Here is a 14,742-nt window from a genome sequence, read left to right as displayed (position 1 = left end):
TCTCCTGAACTAAAAGTATTTAATTATGTCATATCTTTCGAATAATCTTTAAATTCAAAACAAATTGATAAAAATACCCTTTCTCCGTGCGAGGTTTTCCTTGAGAGTAAGGCTGTTCCGCGCGCGCACGAGTATTCCCAGTACTTAATACCATCATCCCCCCAGAATCCTAAAACTAAATAATTGCCTAGATCCTTGTGCAGGTTAACTAACTAATGATATACCTGCACTCCGTCGTGCACTAATTATTTTGGTTACAATTATTTACATATTTGTTGATTAGCATGCATTATCTTAATCATATTAACTATAATTAATCATATTTGTTTATTAATTACATAAAAAAATGCAAGCAACCCCCTATAATATTACAAATGAGCAAATTACCCCCTTACGAAAAAATAAATAGTAATTTACATCTTTATATAATTTAAAATATACCAATTTACCTTCCTATTTTTTTTCCATAAAGAACTAATTTACTCATTTATAATATCACATGGTGCAAATTGCTATTCACCCATGAATTATATATTTGAAGTTTAGATCAATAATTAATTATAATATATATACGCATTCAGAATATCTCACAGTAATACGAATGTAGTTAATTAATTCTGGATGCAAGTTATCTTTGAACTACTTAATTTTTATGTCATTGCAGGATGGGGACGAGGTCTACTACCGGTTTCCACGCGACAAGAAACTACAACACTTATTTACATCTTACTGTAGGCAGAAGAAATTAAGCTACGATGCAATAGCATTTGTGTACGATGGCCGACGCGTAAAAGCTTCAAAAACTCCCCTCGAGGTAACGTCTGATGATACTTCCGCGTAACATCTTTATTTCCATCTTCGATGCTAGAATTTAATGTTAAATGTGATTCTGTAACGATATGCACAAATTGCTAACAGGAAATGTGCAATTTACCTCCATGATATGAGAAATGTAAAAAATAAATAAATAAACTGTTGTGAAATAAAATAGCAAATTACCCCATGTGTTTTAAAAAATGAAACCAATTACCCCCCCCCCCCCCCCAATCTAAATAATGGGGTAATTTGCAAGTTTTTTTTTTATAGAAAATATTTGTTCATTTCACATATCACATGGGGTAAACTGCATTTAACCCCTTTTTTACTGTATAAGTAAAATATTTGTTCCTAGCATTGTAAGATCAAAGAAAACAATGATGAAATCTGCCTAAAAATAACATTATGATAGCGAAAATGTAATTATTCTCTTGCATTTGCATTAGTTTGCGTCGATGTATTATCAATACGCAAGTATAGTTTAGTTTTGAAGTTCATATGCGTAGCAACGTTTTTGTGCATATGATGAATGGCTGATTTTCGGACCGAAAGATCCCATGTGCATCATAAGTTTTGCACATCGCTTGCTTTTATTCATAAGTTTTGCACATCGCTTGCTTTTGCTAACTATGAAAGTTTTTATTTGTATTTCTACTTTTGACTTTATACATTAGATGGAAATGGAGGACGGAGACTCTATAGATGCCATGATGCATCAGGACGGCGGTGGCTATGCACTCGTGATTACTTGATCAAGAGTGAAGAAAGTCAATACAAAGATCAACCAAATAGATATTTATGTTGTTGATTTGCTTTATCTTGTTTGTTTATTAGACTAAATGCTACAACGTGTGAGAGTTTGTCTATTTGGATGAGTACTTTGAGGTATATGATAACAATGATTTTTCTCACTATTCTGAGTTGAGGATATGGATGAATTAACTATCTTTGATTTGCTTTTTTTTTCATAATGTTGATACTGTTTTTTCTTTATATTCATTCACTAATGGAAATAACCAATTTTATTGAAAAATGTCACGTGCATATTATGTGCGCAACTGTAACTAAGGAAAATTTTCAGAGACAAATGTCCGCAATGTGCTTCTTTTTTTTCCTTAAATTATTGTCCTTCGTTGCTAGAATAAATTTTAAGTGGACCAAAAGTGTTACCTTCCATTCTTATAAAATGAAAATTACAATTTTTTCAAGAAAAAAAAAGTTGAATTCATTGAACTATTAATCTGTATTAATGTTGTAACAAGCTATCAATAGCTTTTAAATTATACTAGTTGATCGTCGTGGCACGTTATTCTTGCGTGCATATAAAAATAACTTTTCATATTTTAAAATATATTATAATTAAGAACAAATATATAAACCAATAAATCACATTTAAAAAAAAAAAACTTAAGGTATTATCGACACAATAAAAAAAGTTAGTGTAGTAGTATTAAAATGATGCGTAATCACTTTTGTAAACAAAAAAAGAGGTGTAATTAAAATTAATTTTTAAATTAATTAACTAGGGGTGCAATTGTGATATTAAAAAAAAATTGGTGCAGTGGTGTCATTAACTGCCTTTTGTGAGTGTAGATGGCATTTTTTTCTTTAATACTAGCTATTATAGCACGTCTTTCCTGTCTCTATATAATAAACAATTTTTCACATTTTAAAATACACTATAAATAAGAATAAAATATATAAATCAACAAATTATATTTAAAACAAAAAAGAAACAAAAAAAAGTAACCTCCATTTCATATCTGTCATTGGGGTATAATTGTCATATTAAAAAAATAGTACGACGGTGTCATTAAACGCTATTTGTTAGTATAATGGACCTTTCGTTTTTATATTAGTATAGACATAAAAGTTCAATCTTGTGGAATTATTTTTAAAATGTGATTTTTTTTTCTGATTGTAACGGTCTTGTATTAATATAGATATTTTTTTGTGCTTATGATGGTTGATTTTCTGATTGAACAGTCTCATGTGCGTCATAAATATTGCGTATCACTTGCTTTCGCTAATGGAAACATATAACAACTATGAAATTTCTCTTTGAATGGCTAGTTTTGACTATATACATAGCTGGAAATAGAGGGAGAGTCGACCGATGCCCCGATTGATCAGGATGGAGGTGGCTACGTACTCGTATTGACTTGATCAAGCATGAAGAATAATGCAAAGATCGACCAAATAGACCGTATAGACATTTATGGCGTTGGTTTGTATCTAGTTTGTTTATTAGATCTAAATAAAGTTACACTATCCTAAGAGAGTATTTAGATGAGTGAACTATTTTCGATTTGTTTTTCATCTTTTTTCATAATATTGGTGACGTTCTTTCTTTTCATGCACAGAAAATGACCAATTTGATTGGAAAATTTCACGTGCATATTATGTGCATGTCAACTGCAAATTGCGGACATTTTCCAAATATAATGTTCTTAATGTGTCATTTTTTTTTTTTTATAATTCTTGTCCTTCATATTATCAAAATAAATTTTAAGTGGACCAAAACTGTTACCCTCCATATTTATAGGACAAACATTAATTTTACCCAAAAAAAAAAAAAATTGAATTCATTGACCTATTCATATTAACGCCGTAACAAACTGTCACTAGCTTTTTTTGAATTATATATCTCAGAGTTCAATCTCGTGGAATCGTTCTTAAAATCTAATTTATATTCTTATTGTAACAATCAAATTTAGACAAGATTAATTCATTAAGGCATATAGTAAGAAATTACAACGATACAAAGGGCTCATCAATGTTTGATAATTCTTCTAATTAATTTGTAAAATATTACATACTTTATGCAGTTAACAAAGCACAAATTTAATCAAAATAATATTTTGAAACCTCCTATGTTATGTCATTCATTGTCGAAATTATTCTCAATACCACAATTTTTTTTCTTTTATTCTTTGGTCATTTTAAAATTACACTATTTAATCAATTTAATATAGAAAATGTTAATATATTTTTTATGAAAATTGAATATAAAACTAGACGAAAATAGTAAAAATATTTTAAAGTTTGAAGAAAAATGCATAGCACTAAGATCAACAACTTTAAGAAAAATCAAAACCCTTTGAATTTAAAACCATCCAAATAAATTAGAAGGACTGATTATTATGTATTGAAACCCATAATTTTAAATTCATCAATACAAATGCAACTTAAAAAGATTTTAATAATTATAAAAGTATTTAAAAATAATAAAATGAATAATTACAATATTTTTGAGAAAATATTTTGGTATTTAACTCGAGAGTCTAATTACATTAAATCATATCCCATATAATTACAACGATAAGGAAAAACGATGCGACTTTTTTGTCAAACATTTGTAACAATGATCGTAAACTTTAATTCACTACAAAAAAATGCAATATTGACTATGGTTAATTGTTATGGTTAAAAATAAAATAGTCGGAACAAATAGTCATTGACCACGGCCATACAACGGTTGTTGGCCGTAGTATCTGCTAGGATAGCTAAAACATTTGTCATGCCTAAAAGCTATAACAAATAATTTTTACCATGACTCTTAGCCGTCGCAAATAACTTTTTCTTGATGAAAAATTTATGTTTTTGCAGCGATTTTATTTAACCGTACTCAATAAAAATTAATTACCACAAGTTTTAGAAAATTATAGTGAATAATTATTTTTTTCCGGGTAGTATTTGCGGACGCAAAATACGTCGTAAAACAAAAGAGTTTCTAGCTTTGTCAAATCTTCGTAAGTAAATTCCATCCCTAGCAATTTATTATCTACTAATCGAACGTCTCATTCGCCATTGTGATTATATTTCCATGGATGTTGCTCAACTTATCTTGTTGGTACATATACAGCTCACAATAACTTATTTCCTATATTTCAACAACGTTTTTCAAGAATCGTAATTATAACAAAGCAACAAAAATAGCGATTCCCTCAGTCTGCCAAAAAAATTGAAATGAGACAGAAATTGTCAGGTGCTTACCATGTCTCCAATTCTTCTTCACTGAAAATGAAACAAACCAATGGGATTCAGTTTGACCAACATGAATCAGTCTTTTGGATGTATTTGTAAGGCGTTGCTGTAGTTCTTTTTTGAGATTATAATTACACAAAACCCCCTCTTCTTATGTATAATTAGCTGAGGTGAGGGTGCTGTATAATTTTGCTTTTCCCACAACACACACACAACACACAGTCAGAGAGACAGAGAGAGAGAGAGAGGGAAACAAAGTGTGAAGATGGGAGGAGGAGATGGAAGCTGTAGAGGTAAGAGCGCGGCGGTGTTACCATCAAACACTGCCGTCAAGCTTTGCATCAAATCTCAGGTACTCTAATCTCCTTCTTCTTCTTTTTAATATCGATATTTTTAAAATAGTCCCAAAATTAAAGTTCTTAATCCTCTACTTTGCGGGATTAAATGTGTTGAATTTTTTCAATTTTAAAACTTCCGTAAAGTATGAGATTAAATATGTTGAGGTTTTTTTTTTTCTTTCTAATTTTGAAATTATTTTGAAAATTTGGTTGAGGATTAAAAGTGTTGATCTCGAGGTGTTATTTTTATGGGAGTGAAAGTATGGTTTCCATAATTTTGGGTTGCTTAATAGGGGTAGAGAAGCTGTTGAGTAATGAAAAGTGTAGGAAATGCTTGTGACTGTGTGTATCTGTGTGTTTGTGTAAACTATCTTATTATCAGTGTCTTAGAGGGGCAAAAGAGTGGGATAAGTGCTAGATGGGGTTTTTGTGTAGACATTTATCAAATTTTTCGTTAAAAATAGGATAAATTACATCGATTTTCTTCGAGCATAGATCAGATTATACAATTTGTCGGGGGTGTTTGTATAAATTTTGTATTTAAATAGAGGGTGCAGTTGTAATTATAATTATAATTTCACAAGTTGTAACTGTAATTTTATAAAAAGTAAAGAGTGTGTATTTTGGATTAATTTTAAAAAATGTCGATGTAATTTACCCTTAAAAATAAGCTAAAATGACTAAGTATTATTTGCAATTTATGATTTTGAGCCCATTCGTATAGTCCAATAGTTATAAACTTCGAACCCACCAACTTTTGCAATTCTTTGATAAAATTACAAATATTTTCAAATGTTATTTTGTTTATTTTCGCGACGCTCCCAATTTCCCTATAATTAAACTTATATTTTTTTCAACCATAAAAATAAAAAAAAAAATTGCAAACGACCCTGATGCCCTATGAACTTTTATACATAATATTTGAAAATTATAGTTAAGTAATTTTAAGGTATTATAAAGGAAATAACATAATAATTGTGGAAAAGATTGTATAAGAAATAATTCAAATAAGAAGGATTATATGGCATGTCTAAATCACTCCTTTAAATTAATAAAATAATAATATAAAATTGCCTGAAACTTATATAATTTTCAACTTTTCTTTAAAACCCTTTATATATGAGATTGTTCCCATAATTTTTTCACTCAATACATATAATTAGTCACGTGACAGTGCTAAAATTATCACTAATCTTCTTTTTTTGCCTAATTAATGTGTTAAGCACATTTACAACTTAATAAAAAAATGATATAAATGCATTTTTGTCCGATAACTTATGTCATTTGGCATATTCATCTTTAATTTTTAGGGATAGCATTTTGATCCTACATCTTTTCAATTTTCGCTACTTCAGTTTTTTTTTTTTTTTTTTGCCGGAGACCCTTCACGCTGGTGGAAGTAGCACTCCGGCCAAAAAAATAATTGAAATTGCGAAAATTAAAGAGACACAAAGTCAAAATGCTACCCTAAATAGCTGAAAGACAAAAATGGTTAATAACCTAAATTACGCGACGAAAATACATTTAACCGATATGTATGTATATGTATATATATGGGCATTATTAGTAATTATCTATTGAATTATAATTTGGTGTTTTATACGATGAGTGTACGTATAGGATGGAGATGAATTGTATTTCCGTTTTGGACGTGAAAAAAGAATGAAAGCTCTACTCTCAAAGTACTGTGAGGAAAAAAATGTAGACCTGGAAACACTACGGTTTTTGTATAATGGCCGCCAGATCAACTTTTCGGCCACTCCGACAGAGGTAAACAAAGAAACAAGAAACTACTATTAAAATTAAATTAATATTAAAAGAATTAGCTGCGATAATTGTTTTTTATTTTTATTTTTTGCGTAATTATTTGATTTGTTGTACGACGTAGCTTGGCATGGAGGATGGGGATATGATAGATGCCATGACGAGCCAAGATGGAGGTGGCTACTTTGAGAACCATCGCTGAACTTGAAAATTCGAGCAGCATGAACAATATTATAACTAATATATATTGTTGCGTCCTTTGAATTTGGTTGGATAATTGGAACTTAAAGCTAACATTTGAGCAGTTTGTTTGCTAATTAAAATTAAATATTTAATCTTGTAGTTTCATTTACTTTAATCCTATCTGTAAATTATGTTTATTAGCATAATGTTTAATTTCGTCTGCAGAATCTTGGGATTGCATCGGTTTAATTTTGGAATGTATGTCGATTTTGTACTTTTGCCATTTTATTTTTGAGTTAATTACATATTTTCATACTAATTATGCCTATTTTTGTATTTTACTATTTAATTCTTTTATGTCAATTTATATATCATATTAATTTTTGCAAAATTTGTACTTGGACGTATGTGGCTGTTTTTCAGTCGATTTTTCTGTTGGAAAAATTTTCACATGTTCTGCACAAGTGATATTTTACGCATGCATTGCCCTTAAATATCACATCAGCAGTGCACGTAATGTTTTTTCTGCAGAAAAATCGACTGAAAAATGATCATATGTGACAATGAACAAATTTCTCAAATTTAAAATAGTAAATTAACACGCACAAAAAAAAAATGACAAAATATAAAACAATGTAATTGGGATGACAAATATGATATATCTGATCATGCACTAATCACACCTTGTTATATGGTTGGTCACTTTTCCTGAATTGTACACCAATCACATAATAAATATATTGCACTTGTCGTATGATTGGTTTAGATTTGGTCGAGTCAGATCTGAGCTAAAATTTTTCAAAAATATTTATATATTTAAATATAATCTCATGAAATGTCAGTATAATTTATCCATAAAATAAATCGTTAATTTAGAAAAAACTGAAGCAGGCAGAGATAAAAAGCAGTAGCCAAGACTGAATATTCAATTAAGGTGGCCATCCATCAGGTCATCATCACTTCCTCAAAATAATTGAAGTAAATTTAGCTGGGGCGACGGTTCAAACCATAGTTGATCAAATGTTGAAGTGTCCGAAGATCAAAGACCACATACTTTTCTTCTCCTGCTCAAATCTTTCACTATAAATACATGCACAAGATTGTGCATGCATTTCATCAAACACCACACCGATCCATTACCAATTTAGCATACATCTAATGGAGATTCAGTTGCCTTTCAGCTTTACTACTCTCCTGGTTTTATCATCTTTCATCTTCTTTCTCATGAAGTTATGGAAGAAGTCCGAGTCCCCAAGAAAATACGAGAAATTGCCTCCAAGCCCGCCAAAGTTGCCGGTGATTGGACACCTCCACCACCTCGTGGGCGGGCTGCCGCACCACGCACTCAGAAGAGTAGCACAAAAGTACGGCCCCGTCTTGCACCTGCAGCTGGGAGAAGTTTCGGCAGTTGTTATCTCATCGTGGGAGGCGACTAAAGAGGTCGTCAAAGTTCAGGACCCTGCATGCGCGGACAGGCCAGAAAGTATCGGCAGTAAGATCATGTGGTATGATTACACGGACACCGCTTTCAGCCCCTACGACGAGTACTGGAGGCAAATGCGCAAGATATGCATTATTGAGCTTCTCAGTGCTAAAAACGTCAAGTCTTTTGGGTCCATTAGGCAGGACGAGGTGTCCCGACTCGTGAAATCTCTGTGCTCATCATCTGGGGAAGCCGTCAACCTGACCGAGAAGGTGTTTGCATTCACGAGTTCCATCACATGCCGGGCTGCGTTCGGGAAGGTGACGAGGGATTAAGGCTGTCACCATGGCCGGCCGGGGGGTTCGAGTTGGCTGATCTGTTCCCGTCTTTCAAGTTGCTGCTCCTTCTCAGTTGGAACAAGTACAGGCTGCTGAGGATGCGGTGGAAGCTTGATACGATTCTTGATGTCATCGTGGATGGACATAAGTTGAAGCAGAGTGGAGAGTGTGGAGGTGAAGACATAGTCGATGCTCTACTCAGGATGCAGAATAATGGAGAACTTGAATTTCCCATCACTAATGACAAAATCAAAGCAGTCATCTTCGTAAGTACATCTTACCATATAAGTGGTTCAGATTTTGATCAAATTGATTTCCAACTAGAATTTTCCATCTATCGTATTAGGATTATATGCTTCATTGAGTTATTTGCATGCTCCTCTCCTGAGTTTTCATGCTTCGGCAGGGACCTACCCTTATGCTGGTTGACCGTTAGTCAACAGTTGATACAAGCGTAAAATTATAATTTTTTAATATAAAACGATAAGAGTTAAGAATAAAATTGAAATAAATAATTCATGGACTATAAAAGATACAATATTTAATCATAGATAATTATCTACGGACATGCAATAATTGTTGACTACGGGCATGCAATAGTTGTTGGCCGTGGTATCTGCAAAGTAGGCTATAATATTTATCATGGCTAAAACCCATAGCAAATAGTTTTACCATAACTCTTAGCCACGACAAAAAACTTTTTTTTTTCATAAAAAATTTATATTTTTGCATCGGTTTTATTTAACATGATTTTTAACTATTAAAATTATAGCTAATAATATTTCTTTTTCTAGTGGTGTGACATCCAACGTAGACATTATCATGAATATTTTTAGTATATATATTATTAGATTATCAGTTTGATTTTAATTTGATATTTTGAGTAATTAGTGAATCTTTTATTAATCATTTATACACAACATAAATTTATCGAGCTAATTCAAATATAAAAATGAAGAATTTATTTACCGTGTAAACATAAAAATATTCTTACCGATTTTTTAGATTTTATATATTTCAAAAATCAATTCAATCTTAATTAAGTTATCATTTATTAAAAAGTACTTATATGTAATATTAATGCATTTATGTAATAATATACATGTATGTTTATGCAATGCATTATTTATTTTTTATAGATATACTAATTTTTAATAGTAATTTACCTTTATTGAACTTTCAAAATTATGAGTTTATTTTTTTTTTAAAATCCAAAATTGGGATATGTTTGAAAGTCGTACTACACTATAAAAAATTGAGTGTTCACTACACTATAAATGAACACAGTTTAAAAATCGTAGTAAATTAATACTATTAACCATGTAAATAAAACCAAAGTAAAAACTTAAATTTTTATTACGATTAATCAATATTCGCAGTAGTTTTTAGTCATAACCAAAATATTTACCATATTTTTGGCCATAGCTAATATCTTGGCCACATTTGCAGAAACAACAATCAATGGCTATTGCAAAGCTGTAGTCGATTTGTATTTGCTATAATTTTTTTTATTTTACTAATTAACTGCAGAGGAAACAATATATTTTTTCTAGTGATAGTAGAAAAGATTTCTTATAAATACTTCCACTCTTGTATTTATCTGGGCCTCATAGTAAAGTCTGTGATTATCATTAAAAAAAAAATTAATGGTTCCATATATTACAAATTACTACGATTGAAAATCATAACAAGTTAATATTATCTGCGTCCGTTGAATAAAATTGATGTGAAATTTTAAACTTTGATCATTGTTAATCAACATATGTCATAATTTTTAATTATAACTAGTATTTTAACTTTGTTTTGCAAAACACTAATTAAGTTGTTGCACAATCATAATTAATTAATAATTATTACAATTATTTATTTGAGATTATGATAATTAATTATTGAAAAAGTCATATTTCTTTATTGTGTCGGAACCCAAATATACTCGAAGTTTCCACTCAGATTTGACTATCTTATGATCATAAAATCAGAAAAATATTATTTAAATAAAATTTGGTTGAATCGAATTTAATTGACTATTTTTTTAGAATGTATATAAATTATATAATAAATATATTGTACTCGTTTAATTAATTCAAGTTCAGATTTCATCCACTGGGATGGGATTAAAAATTTTCAACAAAATCTACAAAACTCTGTACATGCAATCTTCCTTTGTACAAAATAAACTAAACTATTATTTGGGTGAGAAGAACGAGAAAAGCAAAGATAAAGGAAAATGTATACAGTGTCAGTCAGTAGAGAGGCAGACAGGAGGGGAAGTGTTCAAGTTTCCATACCGGCAAGAAACCCTCTTCCCACAGAGATTCTTTCTGAAAAGAAAATCCCATTTGCTACTTACAACAATATTGATCAGAAGAGTGGGGGAAAAGCTATAGCAATGGCGCCAGAGAACGGAAGCAAGACATCGCAGCCTACTGCTAAACACCAAGCTGCAAATCATACTATCAAGCTAACTGTCAAGTGCAATAAGGTCTCTCTCTCTCTCTCTCTCTCTCCATTTCTTTGTGTTAGTTGATCCGCCAAGATAATCTCTTCTTCTGTGTGTGTGTGTCTATGTTGTTGATCCAGCCCAGATAATCTTGTCTTGTTGGGTTTACGTCTATGATGTTGGATTTTCTGCTGAGTTGATGGGAATAGTCTGTTGGGCGACAAAGATTTTGGGATCTAATGACTCATAAGAAGTACGAAGCACTGTGTGTAGAACAGGATAATTTTGATGCATGAGATTATTGCGGCAAATTTTACATATCACCCTGACTATGAGCTTATAAAATAGGCTAAATTACATTCTCAATCCATGAGGTCTGGACAAAATACACAAATACTCTTGCCTTTTGCAAACTTACAGCAAGAGCACCTGAGGTATAGCTGTAATTGCAATTATACTAAATAAAGGCAAAACTTACACAAATACTTCTGAAAAATATTATACTAACACACCTCAAGAGGTGGAGCTGTAATTTTGTGAAAAGAAAGGCGTGTTTGTGTAATTTGGCCTAATTTCAGGGTGTAAAATGTTACAAAATGTTTGATAATTTGTTTAGAGAAAGAGGTTATAATCTTAAAAAATGAGATGTTGGGATCGTTAAAACTCCTTTGAAATTAGTAAGAAGCGCCTAGCTTGTTTTTAAAATTTTAACAAACTCCTTCAGATTCATGACAATAGTTACTGATATTTTATAAGCTTTGTAATCTTGTTTTCAGACAAAGATCTGATGGCTAATAAGCTTCAAACGACATGCTATAAAATGTACGAACTTGTAAGATATTGTAAATGAGCTTAGCCAAATATCCTCTTACCTTTCTTTCTGGATTAGGAAGATTGAGGAGGAAGGAGAATGCGTTAGTAGTACTGATTTAATCATATTTATAAAGGGAAAAATGTAGTAAACTAAGCATTTGAGCTCTTGAATTTACAACCTTAAAGCATATCGAAGCGGTTAAAAGTACATAAAAGATATGTTGCTATTGTTCATTATGTTGTTTGAAAGACATGCTGCTTAATCCATTAGCCTTGTCCGAAGCTTCTTAGACACCTTAGTCATTGCATTCTTCATCGTGTTCTAGGACGGGAAAGAGACCTTTTTCGTGGCCAAACGGAACATGAAGATACGGAGGCTTTTGACCTATTTCTGCCACCATGCTTCTTTGGACTACCGTTCTACTCGTTTCGTGCTTGATCGTCGTCCTTTCTCTCATGAGAAAACGCCGAATCAGGTGAAGTGTTCATCTCTTTGATCTATCAATTAAGCGAATATGTTTTGGAGTATCTTTATCCCAATTCAGATTTATTGTGCAACATCACAAATGCACGATCATATCGTGAATGGTTGTTCTACGAAGAAATAAGTTTCAGTTTTATCTCCCTATGAAAATATGCTTTTTCGTGTTATCTTTTTGTATCCACTTTATGAAGACATCGACAGAAGTCTAATAGTTCGTTTTGTACAAATGTGATGCTCTGTCCACATGGATTAAGAACTGATTAAGGTGAACATTTTACAAGCTTTTCTTAAGAATCCAAGTTCACGTAGTTATGTATTTTTTCCAGTTAGTTGTTCAACTCTGAGTTTCTGAGTACACTTCATAGGTTGGAAAAATGATTCTTGTGCCCGTCGGGCTCAAGGGACGAGGACGTGATAAATGGTACTAAAGCCGACTGTTTCGTGGGCAAGGAAGGGATATTGTGATATTCGTTTCTTGGGGATTAAGAACTGATAAAGTGAAACCCTTATCCGAGTAGTTCTTCGTAACCAAAATTTTCAGATATACTTAATCCATTTAGGGGTGATTCTCATGTTCAACATGCTTGTGTTCTTGGAATCGACGGAAAGTGATTTATTGCATACTTTAGCGCATTCCATAATATTGACATATTGTTTTAAATGGACTTATTTTCCTTCATGCCCTGCAAAATTAACGGATCGGATAATCATATAGTATACAAAGTAAAGGGTTCGCTTGATTTCATTACGACATGTGTTGGAGAATACGTGTACGTGATATATTCCATCAGACTCTTTATTTGGATATGATAAATTAGAATACGTGTACACTTTTATTCGATGAATATCTAATTAATCTGTGTATTCTTTGATCCTGACTCTCGTATTCTTAACTACGTCCGTGATGTTCAAATATACGATAAATTTTCAGCTAGGATTGCAGGACGGCGACCAAATAGATGCATTGATCGATGGAAATGGAGCTTGATGAATCATCTTGGAGGTAAAAGGTGAAGAAGACCTAATCACCAGCTATCTCTATATATATAATTAGGGAATTCTGAGGCAAATTTAGTAACTTTGATGCTTTGGTTTTTGCTGTATATATCTGCTGATTTCCCTGTTCAGTGTTCAGGGCTTAGATCATAAGAATTTGCCTCTGTTTTTGTAGTACTAATGCCTGTATTTATCTAGTGAAATGTGATAGATACGATTCTATGGTTCGGAGCTTTTAATGATACAGACTATGATTCCTTTTGTTGTCGGGATCAAGTTGAATTTTAAAATTTTTAGATGGAATCGATAATTATATTATTACATCAATATGCTGATAAATTGAACAACTGAACAGTATATCGGTTAGGTCAATAAATCAATATAACTAAAAACTAGAAAATAATAAATCCAATAAACTCACATCGAGAGAGATAAAAACTCACGCGTCCGGTGGATTTAGACCCATGATCTTGAACTAGTTCATGAGATCCCAACCTCAATTATTATATTAAGACAATATTGCCAAGTTAATTTTAAATTGTCCAGTATAAACTTTTACAAATATTATGATCTCCATACTTCAATGATCAATCCTACTTAGCATGTGCCCGTCATATGTAATATTTCTTACATGTGAATCTTTTAGTAAAAGAGGTTTAAAATTACAGAATAACTCAAAATATTTATGAAACTGTTTAAATTTGCAATATATTTACTGCTATAAAATTAAAACTCTTCCCTATATTTGAATATTAATATACTTCAATATACAATAATTTCTTTGCAACTAGTGTTTGATTTCATTATTTTTTATAATCTTATTATTTTAAGATTGACATCTCTTAAAATTAAGTCTAAAAGACATGATTACTTTTCACTCTTTGCAAAATTACAAGTACAGTATTTGATATTATAATTGTAATTACAAATACAATCTCTATAAAGTGGTAAAAATTTACAGAAAAGACCTTTTTAGGTACATTACACTATCGCCCTTTATCAGTATTATTACAAAGGGTAAAATATATTTGTGTACATACACTAACCTTAAAAAGTGTAAATGTAATTTACTTGTTCTTTTAAAAACCTGGAATTCGTTATTTCCCCTAGAACTCATCATTTATCCATATCAAGAACAGAGTGCCTTCTATATGCTTCAG

General features: G+C 31.3%; 3 protein-coding genes and 1 pseudogene across 3 annotated transcripts in view; all 4 read left to right on the top strand.

Annotated features, from left to right (window-relative positions):
- LOC105171893 (small ubiquitin-related modifier 2-like) overlaps window positions 1-1,667 on the top strand; it is a 4,979-nt gene extending 3,312 nt beyond the window's left edge. Inside the window, exons 2-3 of the mRNA XM_011093150.2 lie at window positions 665-814; window positions 1,491-1,667. Coding sequence (XP_011091452.1) covers window positions 665-814; window positions 1,491-1,568 — 228 coding nt within the window. The 3' untranslated portion in view covers window positions 1,569-1,667. The remainder of the gene's footprint in view (window positions 1-664; window positions 815-1,490) is intronic.
- Window positions 4,824-7,199, top strand: LOC105171892 (small ubiquitin-related modifier 1). Its single transcript, XM_011093149.2, has 3 exons — window positions 4,824-5,155; window positions 6,762-6,911; window positions 7,030-7,199. Exons 1-3 carry the CDS (start codon window positions 5,069-5,071, stop codon window positions 7,105-7,107), a joined length of 315 nt encoding a protein of 104 aa, XP_011091451.1. The 5' UTR covers window positions 4,824-5,068; the 3' UTR covers window positions 7,108-7,199.
- Window positions 8,247-9,285, top strand: LOC105172061 (annotated as a pseudogene).
- On the top strand, window positions 11,034-13,862 carry LOC105171891 (small ubiquitin-related modifier 2). Its single transcript, XM_011093148.2, has 3 exons — window positions 11,034-11,331; window positions 12,429-12,578; window positions 13,518-13,862. Exons 1-3 carry the CDS (start codon window positions 11,077-11,079, stop codon window positions 13,572-13,574), a joined length of 462 nt encoding a protein of 153 aa, XP_011091450.1. The 5' UTR covers window positions 11,034-11,076; the 3' UTR covers window positions 13,575-13,862.

This window comes from Sesamum indicum, linkage group LG10 (assembly GCF_000512975.1).
Source record: "Sesamum indicum cultivar Zhongzhi No. 13 linkage group LG10, S_indicum_v1.0, whole genome shotgun sequence".
Lineage (NCBI taxonomy): Eukaryota > Viridiplantae > Streptophyta > Magnoliopsida > Lamiales > Pedaliaceae > Sesamum > Sesamum indicum.
This window is presented reverse-complemented; position numbering and strand designations above follow the sequence as displayed.

What these genes read in the sequence shown, in the direction of transcription:
- LOC105171891 (XM_011093148.2), top strand. Translation starts at nt 11,077, where the DNA reads ATGTATACAGTGTCAGTCAGTAGAGAGGCAGACAGGAGGGGAAGTGTT. An exon ending in TAACTGTCAAGTGCAATAAG is followed by an intron (nt 11,332 to 12,428) that starts GTCTCTCTCTCT and finishes ATCGTGTTCTAG; the next exon opens with GACGGGAAAGAGACCTTTTT. An exon ending in ATGAGAAAACGCCGAATCAG is followed by an intron (nt 12,579 to 13,517) that starts GTGAAGTGTTCA and finishes ATAAATTTTCAG; the next exon opens with CTAGGATTGCAGGACGGCGA.
- LOC105171892 (XM_011093149.2), top strand. Translation starts at nt 5,069, where the DNA reads ATGGGAGGAGGAGATGGAAGCTGTAGAGGTAAGAGCGCGGCGGTGTTA. An exon ending in AGCTTTGCATCAAATCTCAG is followed by an intron (nt 5,156 to 6,761) that starts GTACTCTAATCT and finishes GTGTACGTATAG; the next exon opens with GATGGAGATGAATTGTATTT. An exon ending in TTTCGGCCACTCCGACAGAG is followed by an intron (nt 6,912 to 7,029) that starts GTAAACAAAGAA and finishes TGTACGACGTAG; the next exon opens with CTTGGCATGGAGGATGGGGA.